This window comes from Dryobates pubescens, chromosome 7, assembly GCF_014839835.1.
Source record: "Dryobates pubescens isolate bDryPub1 chromosome 7, bDryPub1.pri, whole genome shotgun sequence".
Taxonomy (NCBI): Eukaryota; Metazoa; Chordata; class Aves; order Piciformes; family Picidae; genus Dryobates; species Dryobates pubescens.
The window spans coordinates 522624-547715 of record NC_071618.1 but is presented as its reverse complement, the minus strand read 5'-3'; the positions used below and the strand labels follow the sequence as shown (position 1 = coordinate 547715).

The 25092-nt window shown below is 40.8% G+C and overlaps 1 protein-coding gene across 1 annotated transcript in view; it reads right to left on the bottom strand.

Annotated features, from left to right (window-relative positions):
- TMEM131 (transmembrane protein 131) overlaps positions 1-25092 on the bottom strand; it is a 113097-nt gene that overhangs the window by 41476 nt on the left and 46529 nt on the right. The window contains exons 5-12 of the mRNA XM_054163168.1: positions 15254-15377; positions 14175-14291; positions 13217-13339; positions 12461-12541; positions 6691-6841; positions 6489-6545; positions 5508-5569; positions 13-121 (exon numbers count right to left, since the gene is read on the bottom strand). Coding sequence (XP_054019143.1) covers positions 13-121; positions 5508-5569; positions 6489-6545; positions 6691-6841; positions 12461-12541; positions 13217-13339; positions 14175-14291; positions 15254-15377 — 824 coding nt within the window. The remainder of the gene's footprint in view (positions 1-12; positions 122-5507; positions 5570-6488; positions 6546-6690; positions 6842-12460; positions 12542-13216; positions 13340-14174; positions 14292-15253; positions 15378-25092) is intronic.

Here is a 25092-nt window from a genome sequence, read left to right as displayed (position 1 = left end):
AGTAGTACTTACCATCAAAGCTAATGCTTGCAACTTTGGTATATTTACTTTCAGAGGCTTTTAACGTAACTGGCTTGAAATGTACTGTTATAGCTTCATTCTGTGGTGTAGGTCTAACACTCTGCAAACAATCAAAATATGAAGGACCTGTAAGTTGATCATTGTTAACACACTGGGTAGCCTTCAAAGTGATACAACTCCAACTAGCTTTGTATGAGCTCTTACAGGTCTGTCTTTCCTTTAACAAAGCAGCATTATAAACAGTTTCAGAAATTTTTCAGGTCCTGCAAATTAGTCAATATGCAGGAAAGCAGGCAACAGAGAGTTCTCATTGGGAATGCTGGATAAGATGACAGCATGGCCAGAAATATGATAATATAAGATATAGCAAGTTTTATTTAAGATTTGTGGTTTTAGTCTTAATACTGCAAGGTTAAAATAGCTGGTGCACTCATTTAAAAAGCTGATGTGTAATTGCTGGTGATGATACAGTAATCTACCTTGTCTCTGACCCTATGCTATGCCTGCAGACCTGACAACAAGGGGAGAAAAAAACCAAAACCAAACAACAAATAAACCATATAGAGAACAGTTTTGTAAATCTGGGATGACACTCATTCTATACCAATGTTGTACAGGATCATGTTTTGTATCTGAGGATTACTGTTTTAAAACTAAATGGGAAAGGTAAATTGGGCACTACTGGAACAGCACTTATGTCTCTTATTAACTAAGGCTGATTTGTAGAGATATTCATTGCCATACAGCAGGATTCTGGATTCCATGCCAACATCTGAAACCCCTGTGAAGACTGCTAGCAAACTCTTATCTAGACTCTAAAGAGAGACACCGGGTGTGGAGCATGTAAATGCTCTTATTCTTGTGTTGCTTAAAATAAGGATGGCTCCTATGTTTTCTCCTCCACAGCTGTCTTCTGCTGTAGGAACAGCTACTGCAAATTACAGGATGCTGTATGAAGGAAACAAATGAGTGCTGTTTTACTTTATGTTGGCCTGCAGAGGTTTGCAGCTGCTTCACAAGCAGCTGAACCTTTCTCAGAAAGGAGCAAGGCAGTCAGCAAGTGGTACAAACCAATTATAGTTCTTCCAAGCTAAACTGTCCTCGATTATAAATTAAAGCCATCAAGTCACACATACCTAAGTTCTGCAGACCATGTGATCTTTAGAGGAAACAAGTAGCACTGCTCCTCCAGCTAATGAAAATCTCTCTCATCTAGGTATTTTGTACTTTGGATTTATAGTACTGACTTTTGTCATCTGTCTGCATGTGATGCAGATATTTACTATTTCTCTTCATGAGTCAATTCATAATTATCACAATTTTCTTCTACAGAAATCCATACAAAACTCAGATCCTGAAGTGTCTTTAAAAAATCCAACCTCTTAAAGCAGATTAAATCAAAGCTGTATTGAAGTTCACAACTTTTGAGTGGCAGAAAGAATAACTACTTCTAGTAGCTCTTTTCATGCAAAAGGCTGGGTTTTAATCACTGAAGTTTGAAATTATCTTGATTTCACTCAGTAAATGAAATCAGAAATATTCAAAAGGCGAGCCTGTCATCAGAAAAGTGGCAGGGTTCAGAGGTGCATCTCTTAAATTACAAGAGTAACAAACCTAGATGTCTACAGCTAATAAATTAAGGAAGGATTTTACATTGTTGTTTTTTTAAATTTTGTATCTAAATAATTTCTCATATGTTGCTTGATTGCCTGGTAGAAAAGGCAGAGGGACCTCGACCGACTGGACAGATGGGCAGACTCTAATGGCATGGCATTTAACAAGTCCAAGTGCTGGGTGCTGCACTTTGGCTACAGCAACCCCATGCAGAGCTACAGGCTGGGGTCAAGTGGCTGGAGAGCTGCCAAACGGAGAGGGACCTGGGGGTGCTGATTGACACCTGCCGAAACATGAGCCAGCAGCGTGCCCAGGTGGCCAAGAGGGCCAATGGCATCCTGGCCTGCATTAGGAATAGTGTGGCCAGCAGGAGCAGGGAGGTCATTGTGCCCCTGTACTCTGCATTGGTTAGGCCGCACCTTGAGTCCTGTGTCCAGTTCTGGGCCCCTCAGTTTAAGAAGGACATTGAGACACCTGAACGTGTCCAGAGAAGGGCAACAAGGCTGGGGAGAGGCCTTGAGCACAGCCCTGTGAGGAGAGGCTGAGGGAGCTGGGATTGTTTAGCCTGGAGAAGAGAAGGATCAGGGGTGACCTCATTGCCCTCTACAACTACCTGAAAGGTGGTTGTAGACAGGAGGGGGTTGGTCTCTTCTCCCAGGCAACCAGCACCAGAACAAGGGCACACAGTCTCAAGCTGTGCCAGGGGAGGTTTAGACTCGAAGTGAGGAGAAAGTTCTTCACCGAGCGAGTCGTTCGTCATTGGAATGGGCTGCCCAGGGAGGTGGTGGAGTCACCGTCCCTGGAGGTGTTCAAGAGGAGATTGGACGTGGCACTTGGTGCCATGGTCTAGTTGTGAGGTCTGTGGAGACAGGTTGGACTTGATGATCCTTGGGGTCTCTTCCAACCTTAGTTATACTGTGAGACTGTGATACTGTGATACGCTGCTGCAAGAGAAAAAAAGCCTTGTGGATGCAAGGCAGCAGACTAAGGCTGGTTCTATCAGTGTCAGAACCACCTCTATACTGGTTTACTTGCTTTTATGGACACCACTATTTTGTCAGTAATAACGTGTCCTTCACTTTAAACAGGGATGCACCTAAGTAACTGAAGTTCACTTTCACCATAAAGCATCTTTCAGAGCAGTCATGGAATAAACTACTACTAGATTTTAATCCTCCATGGTAATTTTTACCTTGATAAATTTGAGATGTGTGGACTCAAATATGCAGACTGAAAACACTGATACAGAATAAATTTGTTTTCTCACAGCTTGATGAGAGAAAAGAAAAAAAGAAAGTTTGTGAACTGTGACAGAATTAAGTAAATACTTTCTTATACAAACTTTTCCATTTTGTAAAACTCAGCTTCAACATACAGCTGTTCTGAAGTTGCTGTTTCTTAATGCACCAAGCATGTTCAGGAGCTCAAATTTTGAAGTGTACCTTTGTTTTTATGGGCTTAAATTGCCTTTAGGAAAATCAAAATGTTTGTTTTAGAGAAAGGATTGAACTAGACACTACGGCTTAATTGTTGCAGCATGACAAGTGTTCATCCAGTCACAAAATAAATATGGTTCTTCCTAATAATGGGGAAAGCCCTCCAAAATACAATTAAGGAAGAGTCTTAGAACTCTGAAAAGAAAGTCAAGTGACTCACTTTCCACAAGCAATTTGTGGGACCACAGCATGACTAAGTACTTAAAGGCAGAACAACTACAACTCTGGCAACAGTACTCACAGTTTTTCATACACAGATGACCTGAAGATATTTAGTTCCTTCAGCACACAGCTTAAACATATGCTAAATATAGCCTTGGCCTTTTCTTTTGACATTCAGCTGAAATTTGTCACAGAGCTGTGTCTCACTGCTTTTAAATCCTAGTTTAAAGGGTCAAAGATCCATTTATCAAACTTTCATGATGAAGCTATTCATCAGTTTCCTTCCAAAAATTCTTTACTCTTGCTTACCACTTTGAAATTCCATGACTGGCACAACAGCAGAAAGTCACACTGCGCTAAAAAGCTTACAAACTTTACAACAAAGCTGTGACTTAATGGGAAGAACAATTGACTTGTGCCACATGTGACAGTGAATGCATCATATCTGCACCTTTGTGGTAGCATGAAGATTGCAAAAGTGAGTTCTAAAAGTTTTAAGATGACCAATTTACTTCTTTGATACACTCTAAAAGAATAACTCATCTGGAAAAATTAAGTCATAACATCTATAAATTATTATCAAATGACAGACTTCCATTAGACCACAATCTATGTTCTGTAGTCTACAGAGGGTTGTTGTTTTTTCTGTTGTAGTTTTGGTTTTGTTGTTGGTTTGTTTGGTTTTGTTTGGTGAGGGTCTGTGTGATTGGAGGTTTTTTTTTGTTTTGGTTGGCAGGTTGGTGGTTTTTTGGGGGGTTGTACGTGTTTGTTTTGGTTGGTTTTGGTGTGTGCTTTGGGTTGGGGTTTTTTGTGTTTTGTTTAATGGAGCAATATGAACTAGCTACTATGTTATCAGATATTATACTAGTAGTTTGAATATATGATTATTTGCATTGTACTCAAAAACGTGTATCACACACTTTTTAAAAAAAAAACACAACAAACCCACAAAACAAACCTGTCCCCGTGCCAAAATCCTGGCAAATCTAAGAAGATGGACATAATATAATACAGCAGATTCAACTGGAAAAAAATTTACTAAATTTACCAATCCTCTATTTGAAAAAATCATACAGTTATATTTTTATAATAAAAACCCTTCACAGAAGCTGGTTCGTAGCTTACAAGACTTTTAGAGACCTTGTAAGATTGCCTGACCTTATTAATGCAACAAAGAATTAAATTGTTGCAGTATACTGCAAGTTTCTCTCAACTTGAAGAACACTACTGAACAACTTAGGAATCATTGCAATGGACAACTACCACAGAGAAATGTTATCCTTGTTACTAAACTTGCATTCTGTTTCTTTCTTAAATTAATCTAGCCTCAGTTTCCAGCATCTTACATTTTTGTTAGATTATTTACCACTAAAATACAATTCCCTACAGTTACAGCTATAAGCTTTAAATAAACAGAAACACTCTCCAAGAGCTCAGTAGGAAGCCTCTTCAGTCACTCTTCTGTCTCCTCCGGTTTCAACACTTCAACACATTTGGAAGTGCACTGGGACAAGGCATAGCTAGTTATACAAGTAAATCTGGAAACCAAGGAAGATGCGAAGGGGAGAAGAAGGAAGAAAAACAGTGGCCATGATACAAATTACACAGTAAATAGATATGAACGAACAGAGGTAGACTAGCAGACTTGAGTCAAAATTTTGAAGAGAAAAAAACCCCAAAAAAACAGAAACTCCAAACCCTAGAATTCTGAAGCTGGCTGCATTTTATGTGCAGCTGCAGCAATTTTGCTGGAAAGGGCTCTAGAGTGTTTGCAGGCTTAAAGCAGACAACCTCAAGAAAACAAGGGTCACTTTACAGTCTTCTCTTCAAAGATACTCTTTGCTCATCTTAAAAGATTATGTTGGGCAACCACTTCATACACTCTCATGGAGTGGGAGATGAGGACAAAGAATTCCACAGACTCTGCATTAATCTCTTGTTCATTGAACAGGAGTTACTGCTCTTAAGTATAAAAGCTCCCAGAGGCTCAGATGTTGCAGGCACAGCCTGTAAATGCTGAAATAGTCATTTGAAGAAGGCTATGAAGCCTATACCATACATACCGATTATCTGTCTTACTAGGTAATGTGTGGCTGAAAACGTAACTTATTTTTTCATTCTGAACACTACAGGGAGAACCTGTAAATGATTAAGTTTTATGAGACAATGTAAATCCAAGTAGAAAGTTTAAAATTGAAAGAAAATACAACTTACTGTAATTGGCACATCTTTTATTCCTGAATTTAATAAATGCAGATTTAAAATTTTTGGCAGATCTGTTAAAAAAACAAAACAAAACAGAAATCACACAGAGCTATTAGGCTATTTTAACATAAGAAGCATATATACAAAGTCATCTGCACTAACTGGCTTCTCATCTAAATTCAGTGTTGTTCAGTTTTTAAAAGTCAGACTAACATAACGTTACAGGCAGTCAAAATAGCTAATCCACAAAAATCGACACACTTAAAAACTCTTTTTGTGCATTGATAGTTATTACATGTTTCAGCTAATCACTCATCTTTCTATCTCATTTAGAAATGAGCAGGTTAAAAACACTACAATAAATGATTTTGCCAAGTGCACCAATACTCATTAGAACCTTATCTTACTTTCAAATCATTACATGTTAAGTTGCCAAGTACTTCAGGTGACACCTTTTTAGTTGAAAGAAGATATGAAGTATGTGTTCAGTAACGAGTCCTTTTTACAATTTCAAAAGAGCTTCAGTTTTACTACTTTCTGCTGCATGCTTCTTTTTTATTATTTCACTAAACAATATGAAATTTAAGAAGTTAGGCACAAGTGTGTAAGTGGCACTTAGAAAGATCTCAAGATAAGTAACAAATCTGAAAAAGTTTTCACTATTGCCTCTGTCTGCAAATTATTAAAACTTATGCAGATATAATTCAGTCTTTCAAAATAAGTTCACAAACTAAGTAAACTGACAATGGTTTTCAGACTAAGCCATACACAACTGTGTAAGACTACCACTATTACTAGACTTATAGCTGGATATGCAAACTACTGTTGGGTGGTACACATCTCTGTTAACATATTAGTACCCTGCTTTTGAAACACTGGCTTTTAAGAACCACCATTACACAAGCAAGCCCCAATACTACAAAATATAACTGGGCTTTCCCCTCCCACCTTACTCCTTGTAAATACTTTGAGACTTGAAATACACTTTACCTTGTGTTCTTAGAGTACCAAAATCTAGCATTTCTGTTGATGAATAGATTCCTGGTGCTTTAGGAAAAAGCAAAGGAAAAGTTACCATTTTCTTCATTTTCTTATCATATTAAAAATTAATTAAGCTGAATTAAACAAAACAAGCAAAACCCCACCCAACCCAAAAAGCCCAAGACGCCACACCAGACAATTTTCTACAAACCTGTTGTAACTTCTACTTCAACAGGGAGAATGATAAATTCTGTGCTGTCTGAGGCATTTGTTTTTATTCTAATGAAGGCTGTATGATTATCTGCTTCTCTTGACGAAAAGCTGGCTCTCATCACTCCTTTTGTTTCATAGGGAGGTATTTCCTAATAAATAATCAAAGCATATTTGAGTGCAGTAGTTACCAAAAAAGCTGCTACACCAAAAAAAAAACCCAACAAAAAAACATCACATAGAAGCACTGAGTGTAAGAATAAGAGATAGGCTGCATGTTATTAAATTTAGAAAGAATAGCTGTAATCACGTGACACTGAATAAAATTAGATATATGAAAAAAGACTTTAATATCCCATTTGATTAAGTTTTATGTATTAAAATTGCAGTAGAAAGACAGTAGACTAAGTGGACAGAATCTACCAATAAACAAAATCTATTCATGAAAATATTATTGAGTGCAATAACATTAAATATTGGTTTTGCATATTCTAATTGATTTTCACCTAAGCATACACAAGGTGTACAGTTTCAGGGGTAAACAAACTGAAACAGTGCAGAATTGCAAGCACAGAGAAGCTTGTGGAGCTGCATGTTTATTAGTCACCAAGCTATTTACATCAGAAAGCCAAAATGTGTTTTAGTTTCTTTATCAAATATATTCCTTCCTTCCAGAGAAGTCTATTCCCCTGCATCCAGGGTTTGAAAGACAACTCTATGTGCTGGACATAGCTGCGACAAAATCCTAGCTTTGGTACCATGTTTGAAACACTAACATTGCATATCCCTTCCCATTACATTACAGAAGGGTTGGGACACTGGAGTTTTTCCCTTTTCTTTTTGTTTTGTTTTTAAGAAGAAATCTTGATCTGAAATTTGGAGCTTCTTCCACTATAAACACAAATATGGCACAAAGGAGGAATTTTTCATGAGCAGTCCTTGTATTGATTGATGTTTTTTCAGTTTACAGCTTCTTTCTTTTGTGTTTTTGATGAAGGAAGCTGGACAGAATGTAATCCATATAGGTGTTGATTGTCTTATACATCTCCCCTGTATGTTCTGCAGTACAAATCAGTCCATTCTGGAGGTCAAGCCACATTTTCCATGGCATAATGGCTGTAGATGTATTCTTTTGTAATCAGAGAATGTCAAAATATCTACTTTCAGCTACTACTACAGGGCAATTCCCTGAACCATGAAGCTTTCCTTTTTTTTTTTTTGCATTTATTCACAGACCTAACGTAACACAGACATTCATTAAAGTTTCAAAGGATGTGATTTGACTGTTCCATATGTGTAACCAAGGATACAAGTTTGTCAGATCCCTGAAGTAACTTTGGACAGGGATTACAAAAATACTTCCATACATGCAGACTGCTTCATCCAATCATTTGTCATCAAAACTATTTTAGATTATGATGTACATAAGGTGGGGAGATTCAGGCTGGATGTGAGGAGGAAATTCTTCACCATGAGAATGGTGAAGCCCTGGACTGGGTTGTCCAGGGAGGTGGTTGGGGCGCCATCCCTGGAGGTGTTTAAGACCAGGCTGGATGAGGCTCTGGCCAGCCTGATCTAGTGTGGGGTGTCCCTGCCCATGGCAGGGGGATTGGAACTAGATGATCCTTGTGGTCCCTTCCAACCCTGACTGATTCTATGATACTATGTCAAGGTATCATCACCATATTTCAAACAATTTTCTCCAATCTGCAGCTTTTTCTAACTGCAGTGCAGCTCCTGACATAGCCAACACAATGATATACCTAAATGTTTACTTCTGCTAATTTAATTTCTTCTAGTTGCCTTGTTTTGAAATAACAATGGTTGATAGAAACAAAAAGAAAACAAAACAAAACCAAAAATACTCAATATAATTAGTGCCGATTACTGTTAACATAATGTACACTAATGTACACTAATGCTATGCTTGACCTCCTCTGGTGGGCTGGTGGGTGATGTGGTGGTCGGAGGGTGTTTAGGGGCCAGTGACCATGAGATAATTGAATTTTCGGTATTTGGTCAAGCTAAGAGGGGCAGCAAGAAGACCTCCACTCTGGACTTCCAGAGGGCAGACTTCAGGTTACTCAAGGAACTACTTCAGAGGGTTCCTTGGGATAAAGCCCTTAAAAATAAAGGGGTCCAGGAGGGCTGGAGCTACTTGAAGGAAGAACTGTTGAAGGTGCAGGAACAGGCTGTGCCAATGTGCTGGAAGATGAGCCCCGGGGCAGGTGGCCAGCCTGGATGGGTAACGAACTAAGGGGGAAAAAGAGGGTATATCATCTTTGGAAGAAAGGTGAGGCAACCCATGGAATGTTTAAGGATGTTGCTAGATCATGTAGGAAGAAAATTAGGGAGGCAAAAGCACATTTGGAGCTTAAACTGGCCTCTGCTGTGAAGGACAACAAGAAGTCCTTCTATAAATACATGAATAGCAAGAGGAAGAGCAGGGACAACCTCCACTCCTTGGTGGACAAGGAGGGAAATGTTGTATCAAAGGATGAGGAAAAGGCAGAGGTACTTAACACCTTCTTTGCCTCAATTTTTACTACCAGGACAGAACGTCTTCCAGACAGCTGGCCTGCAGAGCTGCCAGAAAGAGCCAGGGAGCTGCATGGTTTCCCTGTGTTCCATGAGCAGTAGATTGGAACTCTCCTCAGCAGCTTGGATCCCCACAAGTCCATGGGACCAGATGGGATCCATCCTAGGGTGCTCAGGGAGCTGGCAGATGAGCTGGCCAAGCCGCTCCCCATCATTTTTCAGCAGTCCTGGCTCACTGGAGAGGTTCCAGATGACTGGAAACTGGCCAACGTGGTGCCCATCCACAAGAAGGGCTGGTTGGATGAGCCAGGGAATTACAGGCCTGTCAGCCTGACCTCAGTGCCAGGCAAGATTATGGAATAGGTCATCTTGAGTGCAATCACACAGCACTTACAGGATGGCCAAGGGATCAGGCCCAGCCAGCATGGATTTAGGAAGGCCAGGTCCTGCCTGACCAACCTGATCTCCTTCTATGATCAGGTGACCCGCAAGGTGGATGTGGGGCAGGCTGTGGATGTAGTCCACCTGGACTTCAGCAAGGCTTTTGACACCGTTCCCCATAGCAAACTCCTGGCCAAGCTGTCAGCCCCTGGCTTGGATGGGAGCACACTGCGATGGGTTAGGAACTGGCTGGAGGGCCGAGCCCAGAGAGTGGTGGTGAATGGTGCCACAGCCAGCTGGCAGCCAGGCACCAGTGGTGTGCCCCAAGGATCAGTGCTGGGCCCCATGCTCTTTAAAATCTTTATTGATGATCTGGATGAGGGCATTGAGTCCATCATCAGTAAATTTGCTGATGACACCAAGCTGGGGGCAGGAGTTGATCTGCTGGAGGGTAGGAGAGGCTCTGCAGAGGGACCTCGACAGGCTGGACAGATGGGCAGAGTCCAACGGCATGAGATTGAACACATCCAAGTGCCGGGTTCTGCACATTGGCCACAGCAACCCCATGCGGAGCTACAGGCTGGGGTCAGAGTGGCTGGAGAGTGGCCAGGCGGAGAGGGACCTGGGGGTACTGGGTGATGGTAGGCTGAACATGAGCCTGCAGTGTGCCCAGGCAGCTAAGAGGGCCAATGGCATTCTGGCCTGCATCAGGAACAGTGTGGCAGCAGGAGCAGGGAGGTCATTCTGCCCCTGTACACTGCACTGGTTAGGCCGCACCTCGAGTCCTGTGTCCAGTTCTGGGCCCCTCAGTTTAGGAAGGAGGTTGACTTGCTGGAACATGTCCAGAGAAGAGCAACGAAGTTGGTGAGGGGCTTGGAACAGAAACCCTATGAGGAGAGACTGAGGGAGCTGGGGTTGCTTAGCCTGGAGAAGAGGAGACTCAGGGGTGACCTTATTACTCTCTACAACTACCTGAAGGGAGGTTGTAGAAAGGCGGATATTGGTCTCTTCTCCCAGGCAGCCAGTACCAGAACAAGAGGACACAGTCTCAGGCTGCGCCAGGGCAGGTTCAGGCTAGATGTTAGGAAGAAGTTCTATACAGAGAGAGTGATTGCCCACTGGAATGGGCTGCCTGGGGAGGTGGTGGAGTCGCCATCATTGAAGGTGTTCAGGAGGAGAATTGATGGGGTGCTTGGTGCCATGGGTTAGTTGTTTAGGTGGTGTTGGATTGGTTGATGGGTTGGACGCAATGATCTTGAAGGTCTCTTCCAACCTGGTTTATTCTATATTTATTCTATAACCTGTCTTTCCATGCAACATGCTGGTAGCTTTCACGTGCATGTCAACATGGCTTTAACTTGCAACCTGGCCTGGAGATGCTGAAAAGCCACATGCTCGAGAAACAGAACTAGAAATAAACCACGCATTTGAAAGTCTTCTGTTCTTCTGTTTGTGACTAACGCATTTGCTACACATCTGCCAATGGCTACAAAATTCAACATTCCCCTTGTGTTTGTTTGAAAAGCAAGAGGCTATCTTTAGAAGATAACCATTTGACTAAAATGTCAAAATATTAGGATCTTAGTTTTTTTAAATTCATTTTTATCTTTATTTCTAACCCTCAGCATGTTTACTTTTTCTACTTCAATTTTTTAAAATGCTTGTGATCTGCAGCCATAATTCTTTGCAACTTTTGTATCTAAAACTATGATATTGCCATTCTCATGGACTTTCTCCAGGAAAGTCAGGAACTCAAGTTTTGTGACCATCCTTCTTAGCTGACCTGGATATATCCTGGATTCACTCGTAACAACAGATGTGACTGTAATGATACACCTGAGTAGAAGACACATATTTTGGAGCCCTTGGAGCTAAGATGACTTTAAAGCTGCTCCCAGACAAAAAACAAACAAACAAACAAAAAACCCCACAAACAAACAGAAAACCCGCACACCAAAATCCAACCACACACCAAAAAACCCCACCACTAAATCAAACAAAAAGCCAACAACAACAAAAAACAGTCATCAAGAAAAGAAGCATTTCCACCTGAAGAGGAAATGTGTTTTGGACATTACTAGCAGAGTGACAGAAAGCACACAGCCAATACCTTACTTTCAGGATGTTTCTAAAATTTATTTCACTTAAAGATACCAGTAAGTATTACTTCAAAATTATATTAAGTGAAGAACACAACAAAACAGATTTAATGGGCCAGACCATGAGTGAATCCAACCCACTACCCCATCTCCAGCAACAAACATGAAGAGTAAAGAGTAAGTGCTGGGTATGCATGTAGAAGTACTTTCCAGAACAGTTTCCAGCCACTCTCAACTCATGATCTAGGGATTTATTGCAGTTATATACACTGCTATTTTATTTAGTAGTCCTTAACAGATTCTACTTCCCTAAGTGCTTTCAGCTGCCTTTTCGACCCATGTACACATTCACAGTTTGCAGGAAGGAATTTCTCAGTTTAAAAAACAAAAGACATTGACAGAAATACCCTTTTTTTTTTCCTCTGAGATAAATCCAGCTCACCTTCATCTTAGTTAGGTAAACCTGAATGCTGAAGTAATTAGTTCTGCTGTGAATCATCTTACTCCTCTCATTTCAAAAAGGCGCAGTTCAATACAGATGACTTCTTTTAACTAAACCCTTCCTTCAATTGCTGTTACCATACAACAGACTCCATTATAATTTCAATTTTTATTGAGAGTTTTTTTCATGGTTACATGAAAAATTAACCAACATTAAACAATGTTGGTTAAAAAAAAATCCAAACCTTACATTGTATCAAAATAAATCTCCCCAAACAAAGTAAGTAAGTGCTGCAAGGGATGAGTACTCACCCACAGCTTCCTGGTACCTCCTTGCTGACCTGTTGGAAGCTCTAAATGGAGATCACCTCCACTGGAATACATTTCTACCACCTGAGGTGGATAACAGGAAAAAGTTAGCACTCACCTTTAAAGGAATCCTGGTTTGGTTAACAGGTATTATAATGTGCAATGGTATGGGTTAGCAACTATTTGGCCACTGGAGTAACATATATTCACTTTCAATTATGGTGATATGGCCATTTACTAATGCTACGTTTTATGGACTTTCTGTAGTATTTCACAGTTTATGCATCACTTACTTAATAGAATCAGGCCATGTTTGTCATCATTCATTTGCATATATTGTAAACTATAGCCAGCAATCTTGACTTAACACAAGAATGCTTCTGAACATTGCATACTAGCCTACACACCCTAAAGGCACCTTAGGTTGTGCAAAACAAGTCAAAGAAAGGTAAGAGGCATGCATGGATTAAAAGCATTAATTATCAGTGAAGTTTAATTATTTATTTTGTAGGAATTATGAGCATTTTAAAAACAGAAATTTCACTACAGAACTTCAATTTAGCAAATTAAGTGATCTCTGATCATAATCTCCAATTTCTAGAACGAATTTGCATTTAAACAGAAGAACATTCATATAATATGAAAGACTTGACCTCAAATAGCTTTAAAGTTCAAACAAAAATTTAAGCAGTACCGAAATAAACAAAATTTTAGTTTAATATCATAAGCAAGTATTTAACAGTTTTCTGTTAGGCTCACCTGCAAAGGTTCACTGTGAGGGTTATGTATATTTATTATGGGAGAAAAACTGCTATTTACAGGAACTCGTGCCCCAATAAAGGGGCGCAATCGATAGGGGTTTGGTACCCCAATGCCAAAAACCTGGTTGAGAAAAAGAAAAACAAGTTTAAGCAGCTGTATGTGATTGCTGCTGAGCCTAGCATACACATACCAATTTTAGTAGTCTACCAAGTAGTCTTTTCAATTAATTTTATGGTATATTTCTAACCAAACATTTCAAATGCAGTATCATGCTGAAGCACTGAAATAAAGAAGCTGGTTAAGTTTGCAGCTAAAGGGTATTTCTCATAACTGCTACTTATTTACACTGACATACTCAGAGCCCAGCAACTCAAAATGACATCTTTTTTCCTGATACTCTGCAATACGAGGTATCAGCTAATAGTTACAATGATGTGAAATATTCTTTAATCATACCATTATGGAACAGACTATGCATATGGGAAGCATTTTTGTTGCTGTTTTCAAAACATTGCCATGGTAAGAGTCATAATCATTCAACAAGAGGATTTCTCTCACTTGTCAAGACTCATCTGTCCAGTTTATCTTTCTGAATCATAGAATCTCCCAGTGAGTAGTTTTTCACCAGCTTAATGAATAACACTGCCCTGTCACTGGATCAGATGAGTACAGAGCTAAAGAATGAACTTGATCATTGTAATGAGCTACTAAAATAAAACACACAAAAAAGCTGTTGGGAGGATTTTAAACCCTACATAATTTCAATCAATCTGACTTACAGTACTACCCTACAGATATTTACAATGCTATGTCTCTGTGTTACAACAAGCAGCATGGGTGGAAATAAAGCCCACTATTGTGTGAATATCCTTGGATGGTTAAGCATACCAGAAAAGATACTGTTCTGGTTGATTCACACTTCACATATTTTCCTGAAAGAGTGCAATTCTCTTACCTGGTAAGTAAATACCCCATGATTAGAAGTGTTAATAAATAAAGTGTTCTCTACATTTCCCACTACTCTTGCGAGGAAAACTACATCAAAAGATGTATTCCCTCCTGGAAGTATTTTCTGGAAGAAATAAAAGCAAGAAAGTAGAGAAATAAGCAAAACTTTATTGAATACATTCCAGTCTGCAGATGAACAATAGGTCTTTGTGCTACAGAAGAGACCAATGTGTTTGTTATGGAAAAATGAAGTTGGAAAGTCTACTGCAAATCTGGGGAGTGGAAGGTTGGGGGGGGGAAGTAGAAGCTTCAGACAAATAACATTCAACAAAATAATTAATATACCAACTATTATATAGTGCAGGATCCTATTTAATTGAATTTTTATGATTAATTCTAATCTTAGGAGAGTTTAGCTTATCACAGAAATATTTTGGACTTCTAGCTTATAGAACATTGGAGAAATGGATTCTTGTAGCAATTGCTCAAGTGAGAAAGCTTACTTATATATAGGTTTTCTCATTTTTTTTGTGTTCACGTGATGCCTGCCAAGCCACAGGCCCTGAAGACAAAACCAAAACAAAACCAGAGGACTCTATCTGACAGCAACATGGTTAAGATTTAATCCTGCTGATGTCATGCTTTTAATTTGCAAGTTCTTGTAGCATGCTTGCAGTAGTTACCAGTTCATTGCAGTGACTGCTTCACACCAATACCATTTAATATTTTCAGAAAAATTAAAGGAACAGCATATTGCTGTATATGTTCTAAAGCAATGTACACCTACTCACTTAAGAAACAAAGCAGATCTACTGTAAAACCCTCAGTTACAATTTACAATCCCAGTGCTGTCAGAACTCCTATACAGTATTTCATTCCTTCTCTTCTAATAGGGTTTAGTTCTCCTGTGCTGTTCAAATTTGCCTATTAACTGACAGAAGATCAAGAAGCGCAGCATCTTAATACATTTAGGTATGTAATTATTGCAGTATGTGGCTCATTTGAAGAAGGAAACAAAAAACAACCTCCCGCTTGGGGTGTGGACAGGGAAGGGAAACCTCATTTTGAGAAAGTAGAATAACTTACCCTATTTTGAAAAAAAGATGCATGAAAATGTGATGTTGTAGCAGATATTGATACTAATGTAATTGTTTCTTCTGAGCTAGGGTTATGTAGGTAAACTTTTTCCATTTTTGGCATTCCAACTGGCCTGTTGAAACAGAGATATTTTTAAAGTGTTAGAATTCTAGAAAATAGAGCAATGACTTTCATCCCAGAAAAGCAGACAGGAACATAACAATGATGAACACTGCCAACAGAGATTAGCAGGGTGTGGTGGTGTTTTTTGATTGTGGTTTTTTTTTTTTAAATTGTTGTTGGTTTTTTCCCTCCAAGTGACATGTGTAAATTCTACCTTGAAGAATTACTTTTTTAACATCTTTTCATTATCTCTTTGATTACTTTTCCTGAAGGCTTATCTAACATTGTATCATACTCTAAAATGACAACAGTCCAAAATGACATTCTATTTTTCAGGTTTTTACTTCACAGTCAAAAGAGGCAGTTTTCTGTTTGCTGTGCTAGAATATATAAATTATTATCTTAAGAAAGGTTTCACATATGAACTTAAAATATATGGAATACATTCTAGATGAAAGTCTAAGCACAATTTTTCCCTGATAAGTTGCAGCCTCACCCAGAACTTTTCTGGTATTGTATTTTACAATATACTCTACAGAATTAAATACACAGACATTTGCAAATTGTATTTGATCTCGTATCTTAAGGGGAAAAAGAACAGTAATGCTTGAAATAAATTCTAGAATTTAAGATTTCTGCAACTCAGAAGTCAAACAGTTAAATGGCAGCATGCTTTTGCAGTAGAATGGAATAGAATAGAATAGAATTATCCAGGTTGGAAGAGACCTTCGAGATCATCATGTCCAACCTATCATCCAACACCACCCAATCAACTAAACCATGGAACCAAGCATCCTGTCAAGCCTCGCCCTGAACACCCCCAGCGACGGCAACCCCACCACCTCCTCAGGCAGCCCATTCCAGTGGGCAATCACTCTCTCTGTGTAAAACTTCCTCCTAACCTCCAGCCTAAACCTCCCCTGACGTAGCCTGAGACTGTGTCCTCTTGTTCTGGTACTGGTTGCCTGGGAGAAGAGACCAACCTCCGCCTCACTACAACCCCGCTTCAGGTAGTTGTAGAGAGCAATAAGGTCACCCCTGAGTCTCCTCTTTTCCAGACTAAGCAACCCCAGCTCCCTCAATCTCTCCTCATAGGGCTTGTGCTCCAAGCCCCTCACCAACCTTGTTGCCCTTTTCTGGACACGCTCCAGCAAGTCAACCTCCTTCCTAAACTGAGGGGCCCAGAACTGGACACAGTACTCAAGGTGTGGCCTAACCAGTGCAGTGTACAGGGGCACAATGACCTCCCTGCTCCTGCTGGACACACTGTTCCTGATGCAGGCCAGGATGCCATTGGCCCAGTAACAAGATATGCTAACAGTTTATTCTACACAAGCTTTAGGCCTGTTTCTTTCTCCTTACAACAGCTGATGTGACAATAAATGCTTCATTTTTTTCAGACTTCAGTATTTTCAAAGCTTTTTTAAATGCCTTTTAAACACATGTTTTATCAGCACCAAAGCACAAATAAAACATGTAGATTACAATTTGCTCCAAATGAAATTTTGGAACAAAATAATTAACTCTTATGTTTCAGGCTACAGATATTCCATGTGACACTCCCTCCTATGTCACCTCCTCCAAACATTGCAAGTACCTCAAAACTTGATGAAAATGACTGACTGTAGTACCTGAAGAGATTATAACCAGTAATAGGTCTGCCATCACCAGTTAGCTTTAACAAGCCAAGTTATTAAGCACTATTGTAGTTGTATGGTTTTTCAGTTTGGGGGGGAGAGTGTCTCTCAATAGACTGGGCAACTTAAGTTTGCTTTAAATTAAAAGCTGTGTTGATTACTGTCACTCCATTCAAACTACAGCACAATTGTACAAAATTATTGTGGTAACAGACAAAACCTACTTATGAAACTTGCTAAACAGATGATAAAGACCATGATATTAATAAAAAGACATAATTACTCATCTTCAAACTGCACCATCACTAACAGTAGAATGTACCTGCACTCTACTACAGTAAATCTCTTTGCATTGCTTGCTGAGTTCTCCTAATTTCACATCTCCATTAGCAAACACTTGGTCTTGCTTCTTCTTTCAGTGTCAAAAAATTATCTTATTTTGACTTCTCTAACTTAATTAGTAAAGATGACAATTTCTCTCCTCATCCCATACAAACCCATACATCCAAGTTAAGCCATAAGAGTATATACATATGTTGCCAGTATACATGGGGCTGTGATGTTTTGCTACAACTGCTACATTGCTGATTAATGGAATCAAATAGTAAACCCATACACCATTTGCTAGGAAAAAGTTTATCAGACCAGAGGAGTTTGAGTGAGAGCTAGCCCTCCAGTATTCCCCATCCCTACCCCACTTCCATGAAATAAAAAATAACCACCCACCCACAAAAGCACAACTGAGAAAAGTATCTGCTGATAAGAGTTACCAAGCATTTCCTGAATTCTGAATTGCTTCAAGTGCTTCTTCACTAACATCAGTACAGAGGAACTTCAGTATTTTATCTGTTTGGTAACTGTGAAAAGTATAAGCAAGCTTTTGTAACAGCCAGCAATTTTGCAGCATATTTGTTGGAGGCACAATACGCAGGATAAGGGTAAGACAAAAAGGATAATGGAAGAAGGGCCTAAAGAGAAAATTAGATTGTGGGAAGGTTGGGCATTTGAAATGAGATTGCCCAAGGAGAAGAGAGATCTTAAGGTTTTTGAGAAGCTTCTATAAGGAAGGAAACAGAGTGAAACCACTTTATAAAAGTGGGACCTCAAGAAGAAATGTTAAAATGTTCAGTAGATCCAGGAGCTGAATGTAGGGTCAGCGGCGGGACACCCTGTCCACCAGCTGGCAGCAGGGCTGGCCTGGGACAAGGCAGAGCTGAGCCACAGCCTAGCACGGGTGGAGGAGGAATGGGAGTGCACACCCAGCAGTTGCTACAGGAGTTGGATCGATTCTGGGCGGGCCTGGAGCGGGGCCGCGTCTGCAACGCTGCAGAGGGCAGGCAGGGGCTGTGCATAGAGCCGCTGGAGCTGCAAGGCCAGTGTCAGTGTTTGCACCAGCACCTGTGGTAGGTGGTGCAGGATTAGGGTGTGGCGGGCAAGGCGCTGGCACAGACGCAGGCGGAGCAGGAGCTGTTGCGGGGAGAGCTACAGTGGCTGAGCCGTGCCCACCAGGGACTGGTGGGCAAAGGATCAGGCCCAGGAGATGGCCAGGCTCAGGTCGGAGAAGGAGGGTTACTTGTGTTACCAAGGTTCCTAGAGGGGGTGTGGAGAGTGAGTTTTAGGGGCAAAGGGGGAAAGGTTTAAAGTCCCAGTAGCTAAGGATGTTAAATTGGAGACTGAAGCTAGAATTGGGCTAGGGTATATCTTAGTAGTACCAAGTGCAAGAGGTAATTTACTAGGGAGAGATAGTTCAATTGGACATAAGGGTAGTTCTGGAAGAGGGGCAGGTGACGGTCAGAATATTACAGTTAAACATTAATGATAAGGCAGAGATTAAGCCAGAAGTCTGGGCTAGTGAAGAAAATAGAGGGGGGTTAGGTGTAGATAACCTATTGATCTCGGGAGAAGGGGCATTTGGGGTTGGAAGGAGGGGGGATTTTGTCTCTTCAAGCCCCAAGGCAAGGATTGTTGGGATATTGTGCATTGTGGATTGAGGGGTATAGTCAGTTGGGTTTTTTTCTGAAGAATTGGTGGGTGTGATGTATGGAGTAATAATTTGTGTCAGTCAGGTGATGCATAGGATCCAGGCCATTCGGTGAGTTTTGCCTGGCTAGGGGTCCTGGCTATGGGGTCCTGGAATTTCACAGTGGGTGAGTATTCCAGGAATCTGGGTGGTAGTCAGGTGGTCTTCACAGCCCTGGAGAATTCAGGCTGTGAGGGGCAGCATTGTTTCTATGGTCTAGGGGCTATGGAGACTGGTCATCCGTAGGGATCGGGCAACCAGCACTGCATTCTGGTGTCCGGTGTCCTGGTGGTGAGGGGCCCGGTTAGGGAGGTTTTAGTATCCTGCGGTTGGTTCCTGGGTGGGGCTTGAACTGTGGGGGCCCGTGGCATGGTTATGCTCATGGGTTTGACGTCCTGGTTTCTAGGGGGGACCTCAGTTTGAGGGACCTGGTTTGGGAGTTTTTTTTCCTGTGGTTTCAGGCTTCCGCAGGAGAGCAGGAGGGGACCTGGGCTGTGGCGGGTAAGGGTTTTTTCCTGCGGTTTGACTTTGCAAGGGAGGGGGGTTGGTTGTTCGCAGGGAGCGGGACCAGTGCTGCGAAAGAACGTAGCATTTGTATTGTGGTAGCCAGGAGACCCTGGTGGTTTGGTGTCTAGTGGCTCAGAGCCAGTGCTTCCAACTGCTGCTGCTCGGTTTTGGTCCCGGGCTAGTCATTAGTGATCAGGAGAATGGGACAAAAGGAAAGCATCAGAACTCCCTCCCATTCCCCCAGAGAGCACATTTGGGATCATGTTACAGTATTGGGATGATGACGAGTTGAGAAAAGGAAAATCAAAGAAGAAATGGTTTACTACTGTATGCAAGTATGGCCAAAAAAAAACCCAAAACATTAAGACCTTATGTGTTTTGGCCCATACTTGGATCTTTTGATGACTGGATTTGCCAAGCTTTGAACCATCATGTGATTAAAAAGTGTTTTAGTAGGGAAGAAGCTGAATATGCTGCTGTTTGGATTAGGGCTTCACACCCTAGCCCTTTTCCCATATTTACATTAACAACTGAGAATAAGGGCAAAGACAAGGAAAGGGCAGATAGGCTGGCATGAGAATATGGGAGAGGCAAAATCAGGGTGGGGCCACCAGGAATTCAGAAGTGGCCTAATCAAGATCCTCAGTGGGACCATCAACAGCTTCAAGGGAGATAATACAAGGAATTAAAGAAGCTGTGCCCAGAAATTTTGATAAAGCCTCTAGTGAGCATCAGAGGAAGCCTCCTACGGAGTGGATGGTAAGATTAAAGAGAAGTTTACAGATGTATTCTGGAATAGATCCCAATTCTGCATCTGGGGTGATACTTCTCAAGATGCAGTTTGTGGCAGATATTAGAAAGAAATTGGAAAAGATCGAGGATTGGCAAGACAGAGGTTTAGAGGAATTACTATGTGAGGCTCAGAAGCTGTTTGTAAGGAGGGATGAAGAGAAACAGAAGGCAAAAGCTAGAAGTTGGTAACTGCTATAAGGGAAAGTCAGAAATCAGGCAGCTGCTTGGATTTCTGGGGTACTGTTGATTATGGATAGAGAGGTAAGAAAAGATAAAATTCTTATATGAGAAATTAGCCCTCAATAGTAATATTAAATGGAGTCCAGAAGATGATGAGTGATTGGGTAAATAAAAAGAATGTTGATTGATGCCCTGTTTTAAATTTGCCTGACATGTACAAATCATGTGATCTTTTTGTAAGTACAATCTAACCAAACAGCATATAGGGTGTTGACATTGGACTGGAAGTAAAAATCCTGTTGGGCATTGTTCTAAGTTATTAGATTCTGTAAGTAGGTGAGGGACAATTTGCTTATCAGTGGCCCTTATTAGTAGAGGAGGCCCAGAAAGCAACTTTTTATTTTGTTCTGGTCTCAGATCCCACCTTTGGGATTCCCAATACATATAAAATTAAAGCTGGGGGTAACGTGTTAATAAAAACTTGGAATGGAGAGTCACTAATTTCCCCCTGGGAAGGATCTTTTCTTGTTTTTATTAACAACAGATACAGCTGTCTGTACTGCAGAACAAGGGTGGACACATGTTTCGTGAGTAAAAGGACCACTTCAGGAATGGGCCTCTAAACCTGACTGACTTGCACCTGTTACACCTCGGTCTGAAGGCTCTGGAGCTAGCGAGACAAACCTACCTTTTGAAACATCTCGCATTGTGTGACATCGAATCTGCATGGCAAGAAAGCCCCCATTTCACCCCGTGTATAAAACATCCTGGGACTTGATGTCATTGGGGATGGGTAAAGTGTAAATGTTGTAAGAAATGGTATTTGTTCTAATTGAGGAGTACTTTATCCTGACTGAAATGGAAGGAGTCCAATCAAAATCTAATACCATGTCCCCAGGTGTGGATAAATTCTCCTCCAACATTAGTAATGGTAAACAGGTTGAATTAGTAATTAGGCCTACTAAAACTTAGAAAAGTGATGGTAAATTTTTCTTCTGCACTATGATTTTCTGCTATATATTTTTGCTAGATTATAATGAATGTAAGCATAGGTGTGACAAAAGCTTGATGCTATTGTAGTTATGTAATTAGGTTTCCTGTGGGTTCAAAAACTCTAACTTCTTGATTATCAAATGTAAATTGGCTTGTTGGAACAATTGTAACATTGATCTATATGGTTATAATTTGAAGTGATTAGGACAGAAGACTCCAATTATGATCTAATTAGGAACTCCCTTTTGTAGTTTTCTTTCCAGGTTGTTTTTTTATTCATCTATGTTCTTTGTGTTAAAGCACCAAAAACTGTGTTCAGCTAGTGGGACCACACAGACTGCAATACAGACGGCCAACATGCAACCAGAGTTAAAGGACTGGTGGATCCACCCACTGAATGGACTGTGGTACCCCAAATGGAGGACATAAAGATGGTCATGAGATGAGTTCCAGTATCAGAATAGGAGTGGTAATGGTCCTTGCCTGAAAACATCACAAACTAGAAACAGGTTGGGGTTTGAAATTGGTACAACCACCCTGGACAAGGGAAGGAGACATGGTCAGAGCAGAGCATTGGTGGGGATTGAAGGAGGCAAGACCGGGTAGACCTCTGTAACTGCCACAAAGATCTAGAACCATGGCTGTGAGCAGCAACCCCATAGGCCATGTGAGTGGAGTTGCAAGTCAAACAGGACTCCTAATTCCCAGGATTAACCACTCGGAGGGAGAAAGTTGTCACCCAGACATTGGTATATATACCATACCCACTCTGTGTGTATGGTGCCATGGAAAAAGAGGAAATATTTTCAGGCAAGGAACATCAGTTGTTATTCCATTCCTTTTACCAGGAAGTTGAAATTGGAATCCTTTTGCTTGTTATAGAACTGTTGCCAAGTTAGGTTATTATGGCTCAAGCCAAATGTAGTAGAAAGAAGGGGAAGGATTGTGAGAAATTGTTTCCCAATACACAAGAATGAACCCCACACAATACAGACCACAACCAACCAATCAGCCCAACAATCGAACCCCATGGTCCCCAGTAATTCCCCTTGCAAAAGCTAAATATTAAAAATGATTTCTCACAATCCTTCCCCTTCTTTCTACTACCTTTGTGCGTGTTATCCCACCATGTTTCTGTGATGGTGTCTATATCATAGTCACCCTGGTGGACCAGGACTTCCAGCTCATCTTGCTTATTGCCCATACTTTGTGCATTGGTGTACATGCACTTCAGCTGGGCTCCTGACTTCTCAATTAACCCTAGTTTGTGTCCCACTCTCTCCTCTTCAGAGGGACTGATTTCCTCAGCCACCCCCTTCAGACCTAGTTTAAAGCCCTCTTAATGAGCCCTGCCAACTCTAGTGCTAGGACTCTCTTGCCCTTTCTAGATAACTGCACCCCATCAGGGTCCAGCAGGTCGGGCACAGTAAAAGTTTCCCCATGGTCAAAGAACCCAAAATTCTGCTGCTGGCACCATCCCTTGAGCCAATTGTTGATGGCATGGGCTCTCCTGTTCCTCTCAGCATACATCCCTGCCACTGAGGGAACTGAGCAGAGCACCACTTTGTGCTCCTGCCCCATCAATCAATTGTCCCAGGGCCTTGAATTCTTTTTTAATCGCCTGGGTGCCCTTCTTATCAATCTCATCACTTCCAGCTTGTATTACCAGCAAAGGGTAATAGTCAGTGGGCTGGATTAGCTTTGGGAGTCTCCTTGTGATGTCCATTACCCAGGCCCCAGGCAGGGAGCAGACCTCCCTATGAGATGGGTCAGGATGACATATGGGTCCCTCAGTCCCCCTCAGGAGAGAGTTCCCAACAACTCTAACCCTCCTCTTTTTCATTGTGGAGCTGGTCATTATAGTTGGTGGGGACTGCTTGGCCTTAGGCACCTCCCCAGATGGCCGCTCCTCAGCCCTCTTGTCCCCACTGCCCTCGGCCTGCAGGGCCTCATACTTATTATGCAAGGGCAAATCACTTTCACAAATCACCTTAAATCACTATCTTGTGTGAGGAGTTAATAGCAGACACCCAGAAGACAAAAATTTTGTAATACAGAAAGCATTAAAAAATCAGGTGCACAGAAACCCCTCTTAGCCTCTAAATAATATACAGATTGGGAACTTCCTCAATGCAGATACTTTTCCAGTTGGAAGATCAAGAGAGTGAGCTCCAACAAGATGATCTTGGGTGTTGACTTGTAATGTCTCCAGCTACTTCAAATGAAATGAAAGGAGCAAGTCTTACAAGGTTACCTCTGGAGACTGAAAAGGAATGCCTTTTGTACCCCATTCTGAATAGAGCAGAATAAACCAGGTTGGAAGAGACCTTTGAGATCGAGTCCAACCTATCATTCAACACTATTCTAATCAACTAAACCATGGCACCAAGCACCCCATCAAGAAAATGGAAGTTCCTTGTGTGAAAGCCTGCATGGTGTACAAGACCAGAGAATGAATCACTAGAGCATTCTTCCTGTTTCATATGAAGCTGTATGCAGTACTTGTCTAGCGACACAGGCCAGTTGCTTCTTTGACATAAGCTTGAGAATGCAAATGTGTCTCTAATTCAGGAAAGCAAACAGAAGAGGTGTGGTTTTGTACATGTACTAAACCAGAGACCAATTGTTTCTCAAACTCCAAATTTCACTGATTTTTAACAAATGCAGGAAGTTCTTTTATATTACACTTGACAAATTATTAATGTGTATGTAACATACAAATTATTGGGTATGTTACATACATACATACATACATACATATGTAACATAAAAGGAGCAAGCACTCCACTTTGTGTTAGGTCTCTGATTTTGAAGTCATACAACAAATCACACCTGTTCCAAACAGTAAGCACAACTTCATATAACCAACGATCGAGAGCTGCCTTACCCAATCACTAACTGTGATTTGAATCAAAGAGTATACTACGCTATTAATTGCTTTGACAGCATTTTGCAGTCTAGCATGACATGCAAACAAAAAAGAGTAGATCTGGACTAAATGTCAATTGAAATGTCAACAGCTTTTTACATTAAACTCTGAGGGAAAATAAAATTTCATTTTGCAACATTTTTATTTTAAATTCCAACAATCTCAAACCTCCACACATTAGAAGTCTGTCAAAAGTGTAAGCATTTGGCTGCACACTATAGATACCTTATGGGTCCTTTCACTGTTTGTAAACATACTTATTTAAATGTAAGAGATCTAGAAAAACTATAGTTAGTAAAATTCTTCACTCTTTACTGTTAAGAGATCAGAGCTGTTGAAGAAAACAGACCAAGTTCCTGAACATATGTTTATGTTACTTGAAGTAATGTAAGGTCTGAAGACCTGCAAGAAGGCCTAAAATATTTGAACGTTACCAAGTAATTGTTTTTACTACCAGATCAAGCTTTCAGAGAATATCCTGCCAAATACTAGAGCTCACAAACAAGAATCACTACAGAAATCCCCTGAAGAAAATTTTTTAGAAGGAAACACAATGCGAGATTGTTTATCAACAGAAAAACAAAAGACAGATTTTCAGAATGCCCTACCAACAAGAAAACTTCAGCTTGAGAGTGAAGAAATAACCTTCCACAGAAGCATATGCTGA